Source organism: Polypterus senegalus, chromosome 9 (assembly GCF_016835505.1).
Source record: "Polypterus senegalus isolate Bchr_013 chromosome 9, ASM1683550v1, whole genome shotgun sequence".
Classification (NCBI taxonomy): domain Eukaryota; kingdom Metazoa; phylum Chordata; class Cladistia; order Polypteriformes; family Polypteridae; genus Polypterus; species Polypterus senegalus.
The window spans coordinates 113,180,303-113,200,042 of record NC_053162.1 but is presented as its reverse complement, the minus strand read 5'-3'; the positions used below and the strand labels follow the sequence as shown (position 1 = coordinate 113,200,042).

General features: G+C 36.7%; 1 protein-coding gene across 2 annotated transcripts in view; it reads left to right on the top strand.

Moving 5' to 3' along the window:
- slc7a9 (solute carrier family 7 member 9) overlaps window positions 1-19,740 on the top strand; it is a 224,403-nt gene that overhangs the window by 142,289 nt on the left and 62,374 nt on the right. For both annotated transcript variants that reach the window (XM_039763591.1, XM_039763592.1), the window contains one exon: window positions 1,744-1,867. In XM_039763591.1, the coding sequence (XP_039619525.1) occupies window positions 1,744-1,867 (124 nt within the window). The remainder of the gene's footprint in view (window positions 1-1,743; window positions 1,868-19,740) is intronic.

The window sequence follows — 19,740 nt, the reverse complement described above, 5'->3', positions numbered from 1 at the left end:
CAAAGGAAAAAACTGCTTTGTAAGGCATATAAGACTAATGACTGCAAAGTGAATCGTAGAGCATATGAGAACATGAGGGCAACCATGAAGAAGGATATCAGGGAGGCTAAAAGACAGTTAGAGAGGAATATAGAAGATAAGGAGAAAGAAGACCCTAAGAGATTCTTTGGAAGTTTAGTGCTTGGTCTACTATATTATGGTACAATATTTAGTGTAAAAATGACACATTGTTCAGTCCTGTCTCACAACTGTAGAGACCAGGCTTCAAATCCCTGCCATCCATTTTCCAACCTGCTGAATCCGAACACAGGGGTCTGCTGGAGCCAATCCCAGCCAAGACAGGAACCAATCCCGGGCAGGGTGCCAACCCACCGCAGGACACACACAAACACACACTAGGGCCAATTTAGAATCGCCAACCCACCTAACCTGCATGTCTTTGGACTGTGGGAGGAAACCGGAGCGCCTGGAGGAAACCCACGCAGACACGGGGAGAACATGCAAGCTTCACGCAGGGAGGACCCGGGAAGCGAAACCGGGTCTCCTAACTGCGAGGCAGCAGCGCTACCACTGTGCCACCCACTTCAAATCCCAACCCACAGTATTCACTATAGTCCTAGTTTTTGTGCATTCTGTCAGTGTCAGTATATTTTTTTTTTCTCCAGGTACTCACATCTCTATCACACTTCAAAGTCTGGAACTTATGGTTTATTGGTAGATCTAAATTGGCCTTTAATTGAGCTTAATTGTGACTTTTGTAGGATTGCTACTCTACCCAGAGTCTGTTCCCAATGCAGGTTTTTGTAGCAATGAGAATAGTTTCTTTTCCAAGGTCCCAGTGCTGATTGCTGTCCAGAACAAAATTTTATTTTAGATCAACATGCTTAACATTTTTTTTTCAATAATTGTGACAATCAGGCTGCTTACTCTTCTGCTATGCTTTTCTAGGAAAACAGTTGAGGACTGTTTCCTTGGCTCCCCTTGTGTTTAGTAGTGACAGATAGTGTTCTAATAAATGGGGTTTTGTCACAAATGAAACCATCTTGACATCTGCACTTGTAAAAAGAAAGACTTCACCGATGCATATAGCTGTTCATTAGTAATCTGGTTTATTTTGCCTTTATGACTTGCGCTTCTCCTGTTCCCAAACTTTGTATGTTTACTTGTTTTATTTATAGTTGTTAGGTTGACTTAGGCAAGTGCCTAACTTCATCTCCCCCAGGGTTTGGTTTCTGAGTTAGAGTCAAAAGGGACTAGTTAAGATGTGACACTGCTAGTATTGTTTTCCTTTTTTCTCCAGCTTTTCATGATTTAATCGTTTCTGTTTCTCTCATCCAAACAATCATGCCTCTCCTATGTGACAAATCTTTTCCTATCGAGGCATGACCGGTTTGGGGAATGATCTGAAGGGAGTATGTGTAGCCAGAATCTGATTCATGGCTTTAACCAATCAAAAGTAAAGTATTCTGAGCCATAAAGTAAAAATAAAAAAAAAATTATTTAACTGAGACATTGTTGAGTGTCTTAACACGTTAAAATTCTAATGCAAATCTGTTGGAAAACATGAGTGAAAACTTATGCATTATGCTTTGACCATATTTTAAAATGTCTCTGCTTTTACTTTAAACTTTTCCTGGCTAAAATAAGAGAATTAAAAAAGTATGTATTGCCTAAATGTAATTTTTTCTGCAATAATAGATGAATGCATTGAGAAAATTGTTATATTTGTTATTCTTCTTACAGGAATCTTCCTCTTGCCATTATAATTGGTATTCCTTTAGTGACTGTCAGCTACGTTATGGTCAATATTGCCTACTTCACAGTAATGACGCCAGTGGAATTGCTGCAATCCCCTGCTGTTGCAATGGTAAAAAGTAAAAATTTACTGTAATGATGTAATGATTGTAATAATGCATTTTAAAACATGAAAAAGCAAGATTAATGACAAGTAATGTATTTTATATTACATTGCATAAACAAAAATTTGATAACAGTACAGAAGAGGAAAATAGCCACTAATATTACTTAAATACTGGAAAAATAAATCCCTTTTGTGCCCATTAATTGCCTAAGCTTAATGTCCAACAGACTGAAACTCTCCTTAGAATCTCTAACATTATGCCAGCAGTACTGAAACATAAATCTTAGAGGTCCTCTTGCCAAATATTCTATTGATTCTAAGGTCTAAAGTACTACAGTCTAATGAGCAAATAAGCATAGAACAGAGGAGCATAGTGAGGTTCCTTCAGAGAAAGGTTTTGTTGGAGGTCAGTCAACTCAATTTGCAATGAAATAGTGCTGACCCATCGACAGACTTTCTGTGCTTCAATGGAGAATTCAGTGATACTTTTTACTGGTAATGGGTTTTCATTTAACAGTAGCTTTCCCTGTCTGAAGTCTTCAAAGTAAGTTTTTAAATTTTCAGTCAGTTTCACCAGGACTAAATGTTACATAATTCTGATTGTGACATTTTCCTTTTGTTTGTGCCAAAGGTTTTGGGAAGTGAAGCATTCCCTTCAGTTTTCTTTGCTGAAATGAGGTCTATGATAAACCGAGTCCACAGATACTTTACAAATAGCAGTTATTAGACTGTATCTATCTTTAGCTTATCACAATTTTTAGCACTCTAGTAAGTGAGAACATGGTAGTGGAGCAGTGCTGCTTTACTGCTTGGTGCCCCCTTTTCAAGTCATCTCTTTTACACAAAGGCCCACGAGTCAGAGGGCTTCTCAGGGCTTTTCCAGGGTGAACCAGCACTATGCTGATCCATGTGTCCAAAGCCACTAAGCCAGACGTGCTTTCAAAGGGAAAGCATGTGCCCAAAGCTGCTGTGCGAAGGAAGGAGCAGAGCGCTGGAAGTAAGAGGCTGCCGAGAAAGAAAGTAGTTGAAAGTTCACCGTGTGACTTACCTGTAGAGGTGAACAAGTAGCCAACATGACGTGGTTGCAAACATTTGCTTGTGCTAGGAAAAAAAATGTTTAAAATAGTGACATCACATCTGATCAAAGGAGGATATGGGGTGCATGACTTGATGACGTTTGCTGTTGGGAGACCCTGGAAGACGTAAACAATGATTGGATAGGCAAACTAGCAGTATAAAACTGAAATCCAGGGCTGCTAGGGGTCATCTTTTGACCAGTCTTTGGGCTTGAGACACTTCTTTTTGCTGAGCAGGTAGGACAGAGAGAAGACCATTTAAAGTTTGTATATATTAGTGAGGACAGCTCATTTCTGTTTATATACTTTTTGGGTCCAAGTAATTTGTGTTTGTGGATGCTCACTTTTTCATCATTGCCTTTGTGCATAATTTTTTTTCACTTTTTGATTTTTAATTTTCTGTCTGTCATTTGTGAACTGTCTGAAGGAGGAAGAAAAGGCTTTTTTGTTTATTTTTGTTAGATTTTTCCTCATCATGTTTTAGTTTGGAATCACTATGATTATTCTATATAGCACCTGCCCTTATTTTTCTTGTTTTTGTTAATGTTCTTGCATTGAATAGTATATATTTGCAAGACATTATTGTAAATAGGTATTGGCACATCTGGAATAAACCAGAATTCTGTTTTTTTTTAAATAGCCACAATTGTCCGTGTCTCAATTTTCTTATCCCCTGGTCATTTGGTTATGGCTTTATGTGTCAGGAGTCTGAAACTGTACAACAGTGCTATTGCATGGGGAACCACAAGGTCATACATATTGTGGTGTGTCTACCCTGAAACTTAACATTTATGTCAGTTAGATGGGATGTTACATCAGACAAAAACAGGTTCCATTTTCTTTTCATTATGCATGAAATCCACAAACTATGTACCTTTTGTATTGTTTTGTTCAAACAGAAAGTGTTTCTTTCAGAGTGGACTTAAAACATTACCTGCTTCTGCTAAGCCACCTAACATTATTGTGGAGAAGTAATATATCATCAAGCGTTGCACTAACATCTGTCAGGAATGTGCACAATAAAAGATGCTGCAGTACAGATGCTGTTTATATGTAGGCATACAAAGAGCAGAGTGCAACTCAGTGCAAGAAATTCTGAAATCAACATTGGGGGGAAAAAAGTATTAATAATATGTGAACAGTATTGTAAAACCCTCGGAGGCCAGGGGGAATTAAATTAACCATTACTGAGCTTGATGGCCTGTGGGAAAAACTGATCTTATATTTGTTTGTTTTGGTTTGTATTAATCTATAACGCCTAACTGATGGAAGAAGTTCAGAAAGGTTGTGGTTTGAGTGTGAGGGGTTGGTGATGGTTTTCCTAGCTCGTTTCACGACTCTGGTATAATACAGGTCCTTTAAGGTAGGCAGACTGGCACCAATGATATTTTTTGGCAGACCTGATTATTCGATGTAGCCTATTTTTGTCACCGATCCGAACCATACTGTTATGGATGAGCTAAGAACAGACTCAATGACTGCTGTGTAAAACTGAATTAGCAGCTCCTGTGGAAGGTTGAACTTCCTTTTTCTACCATTTCATCCTTTTTTTCCATCAGGCATAGCTGGTATCACTTCAATCATGCACAATTTTACTAGCATTAGAAAAGGGTTTCTTATGCTTGCTCAAGACCCATGTAACTTTAAACAAGACTTCATAGCTCTATTGACTCTGGCTAAGTCATTTTCTTAATAATTATACCACTTTATAGCTTGATATGATGACTTCAGCCAGTTTAATTTTGTGACTCTTACCTCTGTACCCTGGAGATATTTCTCCTTTGTGTTTGGTGTTATAATGATGTTTTACATTGCTACTTTTTACAATTGCAACTGTTTCATGACAAATTAAACACATTGGTTTTGTAGTTTTTTCAAGAAAAATTAAAGTATAATTTGTATACTCATACTAAAATGAGCTGTTTTCAATGTTAATTTTCCTTTACTTAGTGCTGAGCATCTTTCAACACACCATTTTTACTATGATTTTTAACCGTTGTCAGTTAATTTATTAGCGCAACACATTGCAAGCTAAATTTGCGGTCAAATGAAGATATACATTTTGTGAATGATGGCATGTCAGGTAGCCTTGCAGACATGCCATTTAGCATGTTTACTCACGCTTCTTCACAATTTTTGTGTTCAGCTGAGTTTCATGTCCGAGCCGCAGTCCTCTATAAACATGGTGTTAATGTTTGCTATCTTGTGTTATGTGGCCTTGAATTTGCATGTTTCATGTTTTTCTCCCTTTCTTTTCATTTGGTAAGAAACAGGTTGTAGGCTAATTTGTGATGGCTATTTAGGTAAACTTAATGGTTTGTCAGGTTTTTGCCCTTAATGGGTACAGCATACAATGTACTCTGTACTAACACTGGGCTCTTACTATTTTTGCTTTCAATGTTAAATTCAAAAATACTCTTACTACAATGCTTTGATTGCTGATACTGTGTTAGGCAGAGAAAGTTTATATACAGAATTTCACCACCTACAGGGAATGAAAAATGAAAAAATAGATTCTACCACAGATATATGATCACAAAAAATGAAAACATTTTTGTCATTTATTATTTTATGTTTTTTTTAGCTACTGTAATCATTACATTTTAGTTTTTTATTTTAGCTACAAAAATACAATATCATTCTGCTAATCTGACAAATAATAACATACAGACAACTTCATTTACTTTTTATGAAATACAATGTAAGCAAACAAAAATAAACAACAAAAAAATTAACAAGGCCAAATTAGATTCAAACTAGTTACTAGTTTTCTTAGCACTGAATCGAAGGAACAAGTACTTGGTTTCATTTTAGAAACTAAAGTTAAGACTTTCTGCTCTGTTACAAGATTCAGATTTCTAAAGTGGTGTATGCAGGGCGAATAAGGGTTTGCCAGGTTAGTATGAGGTTTGAACTGCTGAGATCTGGGATCTTAAATATTCGATTTTCTTATTAAAAAGGTACATAAAGTCTGTGCTGCTAATGTGTGTTGATATTTTGCACTGTATTTCAGAATTCCCTTTTGTTAGATTAGCCACTCTTCTAAACAGTACATAAGAATTCTTACCATTGTTATCTATTATTTTATAATAGTAGTCTGAGTAGGCTTTAAAGAGAGCTTTTTTATATTTTTTAACACTCTCTGTATATAATAGTAAACCCAAAAAAAGGGAGAGAGGGATTCGTGATTTGGCACCTGCATTTAGAATATTCATTTCACGTTTTAAAAATTGTTGTAATCAATCTTTTAGCTTTTTTTCTGCTTCCTATGAAAAGGTATAGACATAAAATTTAACATTAATCGTTACTTTTACTCTACCTGGGAAAAGAAGATCTGATTTTTATTCTTCGTAACTACTCTTTGATGCTGTAGAATGCAGCCCATTTTGCAGTTGGAAAAAAAATCTGAGAATGTATCAATTTGTCTTTTTTCAAAAATGATCTCCTTTTGCCCGAGCTAGAATATCAAGTTTTTATCCTCTCTTCGAGCAAATCTAACTATGAGGTTTCTAGACTTGAAGGAATTTGATCCATGCAAGGCAATGACCACTTATGATTTCAGTGTCAGTTTTAAAGTCCTCACCAAGTTTTAACAAAGATTAAGAGTACTGCAACACATTTCGTTGTGTTACCACTTTCTAGTTGTTCAGGTAGTCCTTTAATACCTATGGGTTTCTTCCTGTATCTCTGTTAAGACACCACAAGTTTATTATGAAGCACATTACATTCTGATTTTTCTACTGCAGTTTTTCTTTTATCAGCTGCTGATTTGCCACTTCAATCTCAGTTGTTAGCATGTGCTTTACATCTCTCAGGTCAGCCCCAATGACTTTGATTTTGTTCTCAATCTTACTCTCAAATTTGTTAATATTTTTGTTTATTGTTTCATCCATTTTTTTCAGTTTTCTTTCAATTTTTCTTTGAGATTGTTGCTAGAATGTACCTTTAGATCCTCCATATCCTGCATTTTCTGGGCCTTATCCTTCATATCCTGACACAGTTCACCCTTAAGCATGTTTTACGCTTTCTTTGAGATATTTCTGTCCCTTTGATTTCTTCTTCATACTTTTAATGTTTCAGGTATCCTTTTGGACAGTTCCACTTAACTCAGTAAAACCCAGGATACCTAACATATTAAAAAAAAAAAAAAGGGAATTAAATACTGACATCAGTGGAGCAGTGTCTCAGGTGTTCATCTCATGCAAACCTATTTGACTCTGCAACTTGAAAAAGATGGCAACTCACAGTGGACTGGTCACATCACTGTGCTCACAAAGCATTAATAAATCATGTATTGTTGTTTCTAAACAATTTCTGTCATAGGATATAATTGACAATAGCAAAAGCCTTTTTTCATTGAAAGAGCAACACAATTTTTACGGATTTATTAAGTTAAAACTCTGTGAGGTTTTTAAAAATAATTAACTTTTCCCTGAGTCTCTCACTGAAATTTTAAACCCATCATGCATACTTAAAGTATTACACAATTAAAAACTGCAGATAAAGTTATGAAAACTATGCCACATTTACCTGTAACTTAAACTGTTGGGTAGTAATTAGCAATGCAGTGTAGGCATCAGGCATCGAATTCTGTGCCAGGTCACTGTGTGGAGTTTGCATGATATTATTGTGTGTGCTGTATTTATCTCAGAATGCTAAGTCTCATTCAAAAAAGTGCCCATTAGATGAATTGACAACTCCAAGTTAGCCCTGTGTGAATTTCCGTGTGTATATAGATGGAGTGAAGTCTGATTTAATGTTGTTGTCATTGCTTTGCGCTCATTTGCTTTGCTCCCTATGACAACATTCAGGATTAAGTGAGTTTGGGAGAGACTTAGTGTCCAGAGACATGGTTTTATGTGCTTAGAGCACGTAAAATTGATACAGAAAAAAAGAATATCAAGGAATGATTTTACCATTCACTAACAAATGAAGCACACTAAAAACATACTCTTGATGAATAGGATATAAGGAATAGAAATAAGGATTACGTTATCAGAAATGTGTGCATTTTTAATATGAAACAAAATAATAACCTCTGTGTATGAAAGAGCCAGTCCTTATACGTTTCAAGTAAAACTCACATTATTATTTGTATAGAAAGAATAAGAATAGAATGTTAATTTTGAATAACTATATGGGTAATGGAATGTTTTATTTATTAACCATGATACATTGGAATGCTCATTAAATATTTTAAATGCTGTTAAAATTCTTATGTATAAAATAGAAATATACAGGTATGTAGTTCTGAAATAGTTTAATGGACTTTAGTAAAGAAGAGATAGAACAATGGATTTTGCGTGCTTTACTTGTTAGCCTAAAACATAGTTAGAACTGCAACGATTAGTCGACGTAATCGACGATTTCGACTACAAAAAAAGTCAAAGCGGATTTTTTTATTGTCGACAAGTCATAAAAAGAAACTTCAGTAGACACTCCAGTCACAAAGAACCACATTGGTTTTTGTAACTGCAATGCACTACTTGAACGTCTGGGGGCAGTATTGTTTGTTATTGTTTGTCAAGACTGCACACAGTCCAACCAATGAAGAAGAACGTCTGAGGAGAAGAAGAATGTAGAGGAAAATAAACATGGTTGTAATGGCAGGTCGGATAGAGGAGGGGGAAGGAGATGGAAAAAAATTGAGACAGAAGCTTTCTAAAGAGTGGGAGCACTTCGCCGAAAAAGAAAAAAAAAGTTGAATGCAGATTATGCAAAGCAGAGCTTTCTTTTCATTTCACCACCACTGCAATGCATAAGCATCTGAAACTCAAGCATCTTGGAGCTGTGATGCTGCCGTCTCTTGAGAGGTAAGTTTTAGCCAGTTAAGTTAGTGTCACGTGTTAACGTTGATGTTTGTACTATAATGTGTATATCAAGGTTTCGACAATAATAGTTAACCCTTAAACTGACACATATTTGGGAGTTAATGCACCCCTGGATGCCAAATACTTTTTAGCTGCACTTTTTAAGTAAACATTACAATTCACAAAGAAAATATGAAATTTTAATGGAACACATTTTTTTCTCAATCAAAGACCATCACAATTACTGCAACACTGATCATTTTACACACTGCAAATGAACTGTAAAATCTATAAAAAAAAACTACTGCAACAATCTATTATATGTTCAAGGTGCAAGTGAAGTCACTGATAAAATTCAGTAAATTACCTAGCCAACTGCGCTTGAACTGGCTGCCTGCAAACACACAGAGGTAAACGCTGATGATTGCAGGCTCGTCTAGTGCAGCGGTTGGATCCTAGAGAGGGTGCTGCTGCAGTTCTGCCGGGGCCGGCAGTGCTCATGAGCTGGCTGCTCAACGAATGTATGGCACTGACTGATCAGCTCCAGCGTGGTGCCAGATTGCTCTGTGAAGCAAATATAGCCGGTTGCAGGGTTTAATGAATGTATGTCGCCGAATATACTCGCCCCCTGCGTGCTGGAAAATAGCACTGAGACACGACTACAGCCGGTTGCAGCATTCAATAAATATACATCGTGAATATACTCGGCTCCGGCGTGCTGGCAAACTGCTCTGAGAAACATCTTTAGCCGGTTGCACAGTTCAATGAATGTATGTCGCCACATATACTCAACTTCGGCGTGCTTCCAAATTGCACCAGAAACCGACTATAGCCAGTTGTGGCGGTTTAAGTGAATATAATTTCAGTTATATTTGCTAACGTGTTTGGAGCTATAGTAAATGAGTGAATAGGAGTATCTGAGCCATCCTAGTTTTTTTTCTTCTTTTTTCGTATAATATTTAAGTTTGTATGAATAGTAAACTCTCTCTAACTAACGTTAGGTAACTTGTGTTTTGGAGTATATCAGTAATTTGCTTGTTACATATTTTAGTCCGTTATTTTTTTTATTTTGGCATAATATAGTACATGATGTGATAAACTACAACACTTTTACTTCAGAGTGTGATGATTAAAACATCTTTCTCCATCTGCAAAATCATTATTGTGTATTCCTGCTACCTCAACTCCCTCTGAGCATCTCTTCTCAGCAGTTGGGAAAATTGTCTCAAAGAAGAGAGCCAGCCTCACAACAGAGCATGTCAAAATGCTCACGTCCCTGCACTCCAATCAGGAATATATGAACTGAATATTTTATAAACTGTACATTATTGTTTTATTCTATTTGTATTGAAGCTTTATTTAAACTTTTGGACTTTAAGACACACCAGTGGCCATTTTTGGTTAAGTTAAATGCATTTTTTTTTTGTTTAAAAAACAATGCACTTTAGTTTGTATTATTTAATGTATTTCTTTTTTATTGTGATGATCACACTAAAATAAAACATCTGATTATTTTCAAATTCATATGTTTCATTTTAATCGTGTTAATGCAGAGTCATCAGGGTGACATTCCACTGGTGGACAGACATGAGCAGATGAGGTAAGACATGCACTGGAGCCCAGAACAGGATGTGCAACCGCAGGCATCAAAATAGTCAGGCATGAATTAATTGTGACTAATCGTTAAAAAAAATTGAACGATTATTCGACTACCAAAATAATCATTAGTTGCAACCCTAAACATAGTGGAATGTTTGTCACTCATGCAAATGTTTTCAATCCTGAGATTAAATGTAAATGGAACAAATGTGCACATATCTAAACAAATACTTTTCATTAGAAAACTGAAAAAGGCAACATGGAGCCTAAATATTTTTGCTAATTTGATATTTTTTTCTCTAAAACTAGATTTGCTGATCTATAAACTCTTAGCTTGGCCATGCTGCATTTATAGTACGTGCAGAGGTGGGTGGGTCAATCAGTAGCCTTCTTTTTAGGAAAAGCACTTTTGCACTTTTTTTACCATCCCCTTGCTTTGTCAGTTTTGTTTGTATAAAAGTTAAGATCAGAAATAATATAAAAATAAAAACTAATATAAAAACACAAAACGATTATGACCTTGGTGAAAGTAATGTTCATAGGTATAACATCTAAAATATGTCAAACAGCATAAGCACATGCCACACATATTTGAATGCTATGGAAATGAATAGGATGCAGTCACTAGTTACAAGTAGTTACCACAGTTAGGGTCAAGCCATCTAACTCTTTCAGGGCTGATGTTGACTTTTGTCAAAATTCAGGGGTAGAGGACAGTAATCAGCTGTAATATGTGACAAAACTCACCCTTACATTTTAGTTTGACTCTCTTTGCTAGAAGGAAAGTTACGTAGCTTTGTTGATTTAACCTCAGTTCCCTACACATGCATGAGTATCAAAGCACAAACAACCTCTAAAATGGCATCGACATCTGGCGAGAGACCAAAGCGAATATACGAAGCAAAATACTCCATGGACATTTTACGTAATTTCGTTGAATAGGACTCTTACTTGTTGGACTCCGAGTTTGATGCAAGTGATCTGGAGATGGATATTGAAAACAAAAATGAGATACTAGCATCATCTGAGCGGTCCTCAGTTGATCGTGGTGCTGAACACTTTTGTGTAGCTGATGTGCCTACAGCAGCGTTCGCCTGGGAGGACCACCACTTACAATGACAAGAGGTATAAACATATTGCGTCACACTGTGACCGCCATTGCCGGCAACCTGCTGTGTGATATTCAGCCCTCAAAGAGTTAAAATATGGATTAGTAGGGTAATAGCAATAAAAAAAGTCTGATGATTTATGTGAGGTACCTTCACAGCAGAACAGAGGCTGCTTTACAGGAGTACTGAAATAAAGGTTGATTTCTCAAAAAGTAGCTCCAAAGTTAGAAATAAAAGAAAAAAAGGTATATGGAAAATTTTAATAAATGCCTCTTAGCAAAGTTGAGGTAAAAGGTCTAAAGAAAAGGCCAACATCATTGTCATTTTTCACTCTTGGTTCTTTCTACGCCTTTACAATGATATTCACTGATAATACATAACAAAAAGAAAGCTGATTAAAGTTTTATCAGTTGTAATAAAATATAAATGTAGACAAAAAAACGTAACTATAAACACAAATCATTGGGAGTCATTTGCCTAATGAATTTTATAGTAAACCTACATGAAGAGTCAATTCAGACAAAACAAAATAGTCCAGTTTTAAATGTTTATAGTGGCACGTGTGGTTATTAATAGGCCAGCAAAGCAGGTAAAACATCTGTGACGGATGCTATTCCCGATAGGCAAAGCTGGTGCAGTCTCGTTGGATTTAACATTGGGGAGCTCCCATACACCGCTGTTCAGAAGGGGCCCTTCCCCAACCATTTACTGAACACACTGTCAGAAGTTGTCCCCTTTCCCAGGGTGAAATTCCCACCACTGTTGCACCCATCTCTCTCTGTCAGGTGTGGATAAATGCAGCACAATGCAACTACCTATCTTCATTTGTGTTAAATATGTATATGCTGCAGCAGTAGATCGCTGTACATAGTAGTTTTTCTATCCTTCTCTCCTGCTGAACTGTAGACCTTTTAAAGGGCTTCTGGTGCTGCCAAAACTGGTGTTCACAGAAACTGCTAACATCCGGGGGCGGGGGGCAATCATGGTGAAAGGTTGTCAATAAGCCCCACCCCACTATACCATAAAATTAGCAAATAACATCAGGACAAAAAGGGCATAGCCCTTCAGGATGATCTTAATATGAATCTTCCCCCAACCCAACTGTCAGCTACTGTATCTATTATTGTGTATCGATCTGCCCTAGTGAAAGTTCTTTGCTTCCATCTTCACTCATGAAAGTCTCTCTATTTTCATTGTCTTCTTTGTCATATTTTTTCCTCTTCTATTCTTTCCACTTCTGTGTAGGGTAATATGGCTAATCAACCCTCTCCATACAGTTCTGTTCTGTACCTCCACTGTATTAAAATACTTAATTCTTAATTAACCTTAATTCTTTGAACAACATTCCTGATAATTTTTTAAAATTTGTCCATTCACTTTACCAGATAAAAGAGGAAAAGACCTAAGAAAGACTCCCTGTGCAGAATACTGTAACAGGGTTCTTGCATGTTGCCTCATCACTCCTTCTAACCTGGATCCTCACTCCCTCATGCATATCTTGGACAATCTTCACATACTTCTCTGGTACTTTTTCTTCTTGATGCACCTTGAGGAAAAAAATGTGCTCATATGATTCGCCAACTTCTGCAGTCTCTAGTCTTAATTGACATTCTGATGTTGAACATTCTATTTTTTATTTTATTGATTTTATTAAAATCACACATCATTCCATACAAATAAATACATTTTTACAAACATAAGATTGAAAACAAATCAACCCCCACCCCTGAGAAAGAGAGCTAAGCAAGCAGAGTAAAACTTAAAGCAAGAAAAATAAGTAAGTAGATTAATTAATAAGTGAATAATGATAAATTGAGAAAAGAAAAAAAGGGGAGAGAATCTGCTTCCTCAGTGCTTTAAAAGCTTATTCTAAAATGTTCTTGTTATGGTGTATAAAATCTGTACATTTTGGTTTCCATTATATTTTGTTTAAGACAAGACAACAGATGAACTGAGACAAATTAAAGCAGGATTTCTTCCCTTACACCTTACTTTTATAACACTTGTTCATTGCTTAAGTGCTAATTTGGTGTACAGCCTGGGAAAGGATGCTGAGCTGGTACCTCAGGCTGTTGATTACTTTATGGATGGACATCTGGATCAACAATTTGGGTTACAGCCTGGGACAGTAAGAACTACTGATACCTCAGAGTACATCAATGGTTTTTGTTGTTTGGGAAAACAGACAGTGAATTAATTCATCAATCATTTTGACAGCCAGCCAATCGGGTACATGTGTTGTGAAACCAAGGCATGACATTTCATAATAAATATGCCTTGGTTTGAGAAGCAAAGAGAGAAAGCGAAGAAGAAGAAGGAGAAGAAGAAGAGGAACGGACGAAGACGGCACTGGTCATCAGAAAGGCATCATGAACATCAATTGCTAAATCAAATGCCTCCCAGGGACATTCATCCTTGTCATCTGTAACTTTTCGTAAGCTTTTTCTAAAGACTATATATATTCAGATTTTCCTATCGGTACGTATTTTCTAGTATTCTTTGTTCCCGTGGTGGTATTATTATTCTTGTAATAAATACCATGCTGCTTTTAACTTTCTATGCTTTTTTCTTAATGTCTTGAGTGATTGAAGTAATAAGTTAGATTTCTTTGAGCACCTGGTGACAGCCGGATTTTTGCCATTATTTCTGTGCTGCAAGGTTTATAAGGCTGAGAGTGAGAGTGCTACTCAATAGTTAGGAACAATACAATAAAGAAGGTTTTCTTGGCTGATAAATGGCATATAGTCAAGAGTGCTGAGTCTTGGTATGTTTAAATGTATTCTTGTAGACCAAAAGTAATATTTGGGTCTGAGATATCACTAAAACATCGTATGTTGTTCATGCCGAAAATAAGTAAGTCTCTTGAAGTGCTGAATGACAGGCTGTTATTCCTATAGCACTTGTGTGGTTTAAAGTGGTAAGGGTTAATCAGCTTGTGTGTGTCATTCATAGGGCACTGTTGTGGTTAGGGTCTGTGTGTGTGTTTATCTATGTATGTGTGTGTTCATCTTAAAGTGCAACAGTAGACCAACCCGATAACGAACTTGACAAGAACATTTACCCTTGAGAAAACTGGTAAAGGGTAAGTAGAGGGAAACACTATGATAATACAGTTCTTTTATGAAGTTTCGGTTCAAGTCCTTCCCTTATAATCCCCTTTATCTCATAAGTATTTCTTCAATGAACTGCGAGTGGCTCAACAGCAATTACAAAAAGCAGTGGTGACAAGAGGCATCCTTGTCTGGTACCATGTTCTAGTTTAAAGTAGTTTGAATTAATGTTGTTAATATAAACTGAAGCTTCTGGAATGGCATACAGTAGTTTGATCCATGCACAAATGTTCGGGCCAAACCCAAATTTCTCCAATGTAGTGAAAAGGTAGTTCCATTCAATTATATCAAATGCTTTTTCTGCATCCAAGGATAATAATATCTCTGGGGTGTTTGACTTTGCAGGTAAATATATTATATTAACACTGGAATTACCAGAGCCTACGAAAAAACTCATAGATCCATCCAGCCTTAAATCGCTTCTCACTTCTCCGTCAGCGTCTTTTGTCCTTGTGTGATAAGCAGCCTACTATCACATCCCCCACTGGCGCACAGTTTTCTCAGCTCAAGTCTGTTTACCTGCCTGTCAGTTGCTTGGAGTTGTATAGAGTGAGAAATCAAGCAAAATCACACCTTTTATAAATACTATATTGTTATTCGGAACACATACATTTCATGTGTGTTCCATGTCTACAACAATCTATGTAAACACATCATTAAAAAAGAAACATTTTTCATGTTTTAATAATATTTGACTAAATGTAGTCCAAATATCAAAGAAACACTTTCACAAAAGGTACAAATATAATAGAATAAGTGCGCTTTTATTCAAAAATATAACTGCAGAAAAAGAACACGCATTAGGCTGAGACATTGACACGCATTTACTATGACTGCTTCGGTGGCGCAACGGTATCAGCTGTTGACTGGTAATCAAAACTTCACGGGTTTGATCTCCGACGAGTCAGTTTTGAGAAGTGAGCTGCTTTTATACTTACTATTTTAGAGTAAAAATATACATTTGATTTCAGTCTGTAACAGCCAGTGTAAATGTATGATACTTGTAAAGGTTAGCCTTGTTTTGTGCCTAGAGGGGACTGGGCGGTCTCATGGTCTGGAATCCCTATAGATTTTATTTCTCCAGCCGTCTGGAGTTTTTTTTTGTTTTTTCTGTCCCCCCTGGCCATTGGACCTTAGTCTTATTCGATGTTAATTAATGTTGATTTATTTTGTTTTCTTATTGTGTCTTTTATTTTTCTATTCTTTATTATGTAAAGCACTTTGAGCTACTGTTTGTATGAAAATGTGCTATATAAATAAATGATGTTGTTGTTGTTTTGTTGTCTTAACTGAAAATGAGACAGCTTTAACCTAAATTTCCAATTTTCCTAGGAGTTATTGCCATGAAGCCTATTGTTATGTTGGCACTTATCATTATAAGGATTGAAAAGATAGATTAGATGTAGCTTGCTCTCTTTCTCTCCTCACCCCCCCCCTTTTGCCTTGCCAATTGACCACACTTTAAAAAGTCGCAGTCCTCTGACATACCTAGAGACAGAGCATGTCCAAAACAAAACAAGCCCACCAACAGCAGTCTGCTGTTTTTGGGGAAGTCTGTGCTTTTGCCTCTCTGTTCCAGGTCAGTCTCTGAAAGTCTGTACCTTGAACTTGGATTTGATGCCTGCCTAGGGTTGGATGTAGCTTTAGATTTTGTTTCTTTCTGAGCCTCTTTCTTGCCGCTCATGTTTATATATGCTTGCATATACTGTAACAAAACCTCCTTGGGTTGGATAGATACAGGATACCTCGGGATAATAAGAAATAAGAGAAAAAAATAACACTGCTACTAACGAAGCTCTGCTTCAGATGTCCATCTCCCATAATGGACAAAACCAACCTGATGTTAAACATTCTGAAGTCAAACCATTTACTCTACAGTATGAAATCAACTGGGCAAACCAACTGAGGAAGCATGTACAGGAAGTAAAAAGACCCATTGTCCACAGAACCCGCGAAGCAGCAAAAAATCTGCATTATATATTTAGTTATGTTTACATATAAAATCCGCAATAGAGTGAAGCCGCGAAAGTCGAAGCGCGGTATAGTGAGGGATTACTGCATTAAAATCCCCAAGAATTAAAAGTGTGTCATAATTTGGTGTAATTCCTGCCAGAAATTCAGAGAAATTATGTATAAAATGCTTGTTAAATTTTGTATTCTGATACACAATTGCGCACAAAATAGAACAAGAATGGTCCATGTCAAACCACTATAATCTACTATAATCAAGTAACTCTCAGTTTTCAATTGGCAAAAGTAATATCAGCTTTTTAATATTGTGTCTAATCCCCCCAGGTTCCACCCGATCATCACACATTGTGGAGCTATAAAACTTACAGTCAGGAAGTATTAATTCAGTGAAAGGGGTTAACTTACCCACAGGTAACCATGTTTCAGTCACAAATAAAAAATCTAGTGCTCATGAGGTGCAGATATTGTTTAAAATAAAAGTTTTATTAGCTAAGGATCTAACATTTACCAGAGCCATCTTCAGTCGAGTCAATTAGCCGGACTATTGGGGTGCATGACTTAACCGACGAAGGTTCCAAGGATCTACTCCACCCTTTGCGGAGATGCAGCGATTGCCAACAGAGGAGCTGAACGTGGAAGCTTGAAGCAACAGGCCAGATCCATTTATACACAGGTTTCAGTGAGACCATAAGCCAAACTGTAGTGAAGATCAATCACCAGAGAAGACACTAGGTAAAGTTTCATCTTGACAAGTATGTCCCTGCGCTTTCCTCATCTTCTGTGATGCTTCCTTCAGAACAATTGGCAGGGCTTACAGCACAGGTGCGCTAGTATATCTAGCAGAAAAGATGGAGGGCAGATATTCTGGTCTGTACGATCGTAATTAAAAGGTTCATGAACTGTTGATCTTATTTTTAAAAGGGATCATAGACCATCAAAGAAAAGACTTTGTGGATGTAAACAGGGCAATCAAAAACAAAAACATCAAAACAAATGGAGACCGCGAGCCACACACACTGGCGCCATCTTGTTAAGCTACCGTATCAGGGATACTGTACATTACAAAAGAGAGCATTTAAGAAACATTAATTATGACACATAGTGTTGTTGTTTACTGCAAGAATTTAGTGCAATTAAGCAGTTAGACACAAAGCGTTGCTTTGTACCAAAATAACATCTACAGTTTAGTATTGTATTCTATTAAATTATTTATATGTCCGTTATCTTTTCTAAACTGTTTTACATTTTTCAGAGGTAGCTAGCTGAAAGCTTTACTGAAAAAGTCAACAATCCAAGAGAATCAGGCTAAGCATTTTAAAATGAGCAACAAAAACAACAATTTACTTCTTGTATAACCTAAAATCACCCAAGGAATAGACTTTAATAGGCCCTGTTTTGTGGCAGTCCCCCAGCCTTCACTCCATAAAAAGACAAGAAGAAACTCCCAAAAAAATGGATCTATAATTATTAAGTATGTGTGGGTTTAGATCTGACTTTTTAAGTGATGGTTTGTTGGCTGACATTTTAGTGCATCAGGCATTGTGCCATGCATTAATGAGCTATTGATAATGCTAAGAATAGGTGCTGCAAGAACATCCATTACGGTGTTATGGTGTGAAATTTTGCGTGGTGGGTGCGGCAATGTACTATACTAGTGCATGCTTCCTAACCTGACCTGGAGTCACTGTGTCCAAAGCATCTCTCATGGTCATATTATAATTTGATCTGATCCACACTGTTTTCCACAATTACACTTGACTTACTCAGAATATCTCTATATATATTTTTTATTTTTATTAATTTTATTACAATCCATACAAAGCAATCAAGTTTTTACAAAAAGAAAAATTGAGTTCAGAACAGATCGATCCCCACCCCTGAGAGAGAGAGAAAGCCAAACGGCGTAAAATTTAAGGCTTGTAAACATACCTAAATTAATAAATTCTCTGTGCTTTATGAACTTATTTTAAAATATTACTGATTAGATCCTGCCATGTTTTGAAAAGTCTGTACGGATACTCTGAGTATTTGATTTTTTCCAATTTCAAATAATATAACACATCGGTTTCCCACTGACTTAAAAGAGGAGAGTTTGGGTTCTTCCAGTTTATCAGAATGAGTCTGCGTGCCAAGAGTGTAGTGAATGCAATCACAATTTGTTTGTCTTTCTCCACTTTAAGCCCCTCTGGAAGAACCCCAAACACAGCTGTTAATGGATTAGGAGGGATTGTGAGTCCAAGGCTGTCTGAAAGGTAATTAAAAAAAATTTTCCAGAATAATGTTAATTTGGTGCAGGCCCAGAACATGTCACCCAGTGAGGCTGGGGCTTGGTTGCAACGGTCGCAGGTTGGATCATGCCCTGGAAACATTTTGGAGAGTTTTAGTCGAGACAGATGTGCTCGATATATAATTTTGAGTTGTATAATTGTATGCTTTGCGCATATGGAGCTCGAGTGAATTCTCTGCATTGCTACTTTCCACTCCTTTTCTGATATATTAATTGAGAGATCTTTTTCCCAGTGTCCTCTTGGATCTTTGAAAGGAAGGGATTGTAAAATGATTTTATATATTGTAGAGCTGGAGTCTAATTCCTTGAGATTGAGCAGTATTTTTTCCAGCATGGATGAGGATGCAAGATGAGGAAAATCTGGAAGGTTCTGTTTAACAAAGTTCCTGATTTGAAGATAGTGAAAGAAATGTGTAGCTGGAATGTTAAATTTGGAATGTAATTGTTCATAGGATGCAAAGACGTTGTCTATATAAAGATCTCTAAGCAAGTTAATTTCAAATTGTTTCCAGATATTAAAAACTGCATATGTTTGTGAAGGTTGAAAGAGGTGGTTCTCTTGCAGGGGTGCCACAGATAGAAGCTTCGCCGTCTTAAAATGCTTTCTACATTGGTTCTAGGTTTTAAGTGAGTGGAGCACAATTGGGTTATTAGTGTATTGCCGATAACGTGTGTTTATTGGAGCACAGAGCAAGGAATACGAAGAAGTACTACAGGATTTTACTTCTATTGCGGTTCAAGCCTGTGTATGTTCTTCTATTTGTGTCCAGGTTCTTATCGCCTGTATATTTGCTGCACAGTAATAAAACTGGAAGTTAGGGAGAGCCATGCCGCCAGTGTTAATTCTTCCAACTAGAGTGAGATGAAGAGTTGACCATCTATGCAAGTCTTGTTTAATTTTTTCCATGCAGACGGCA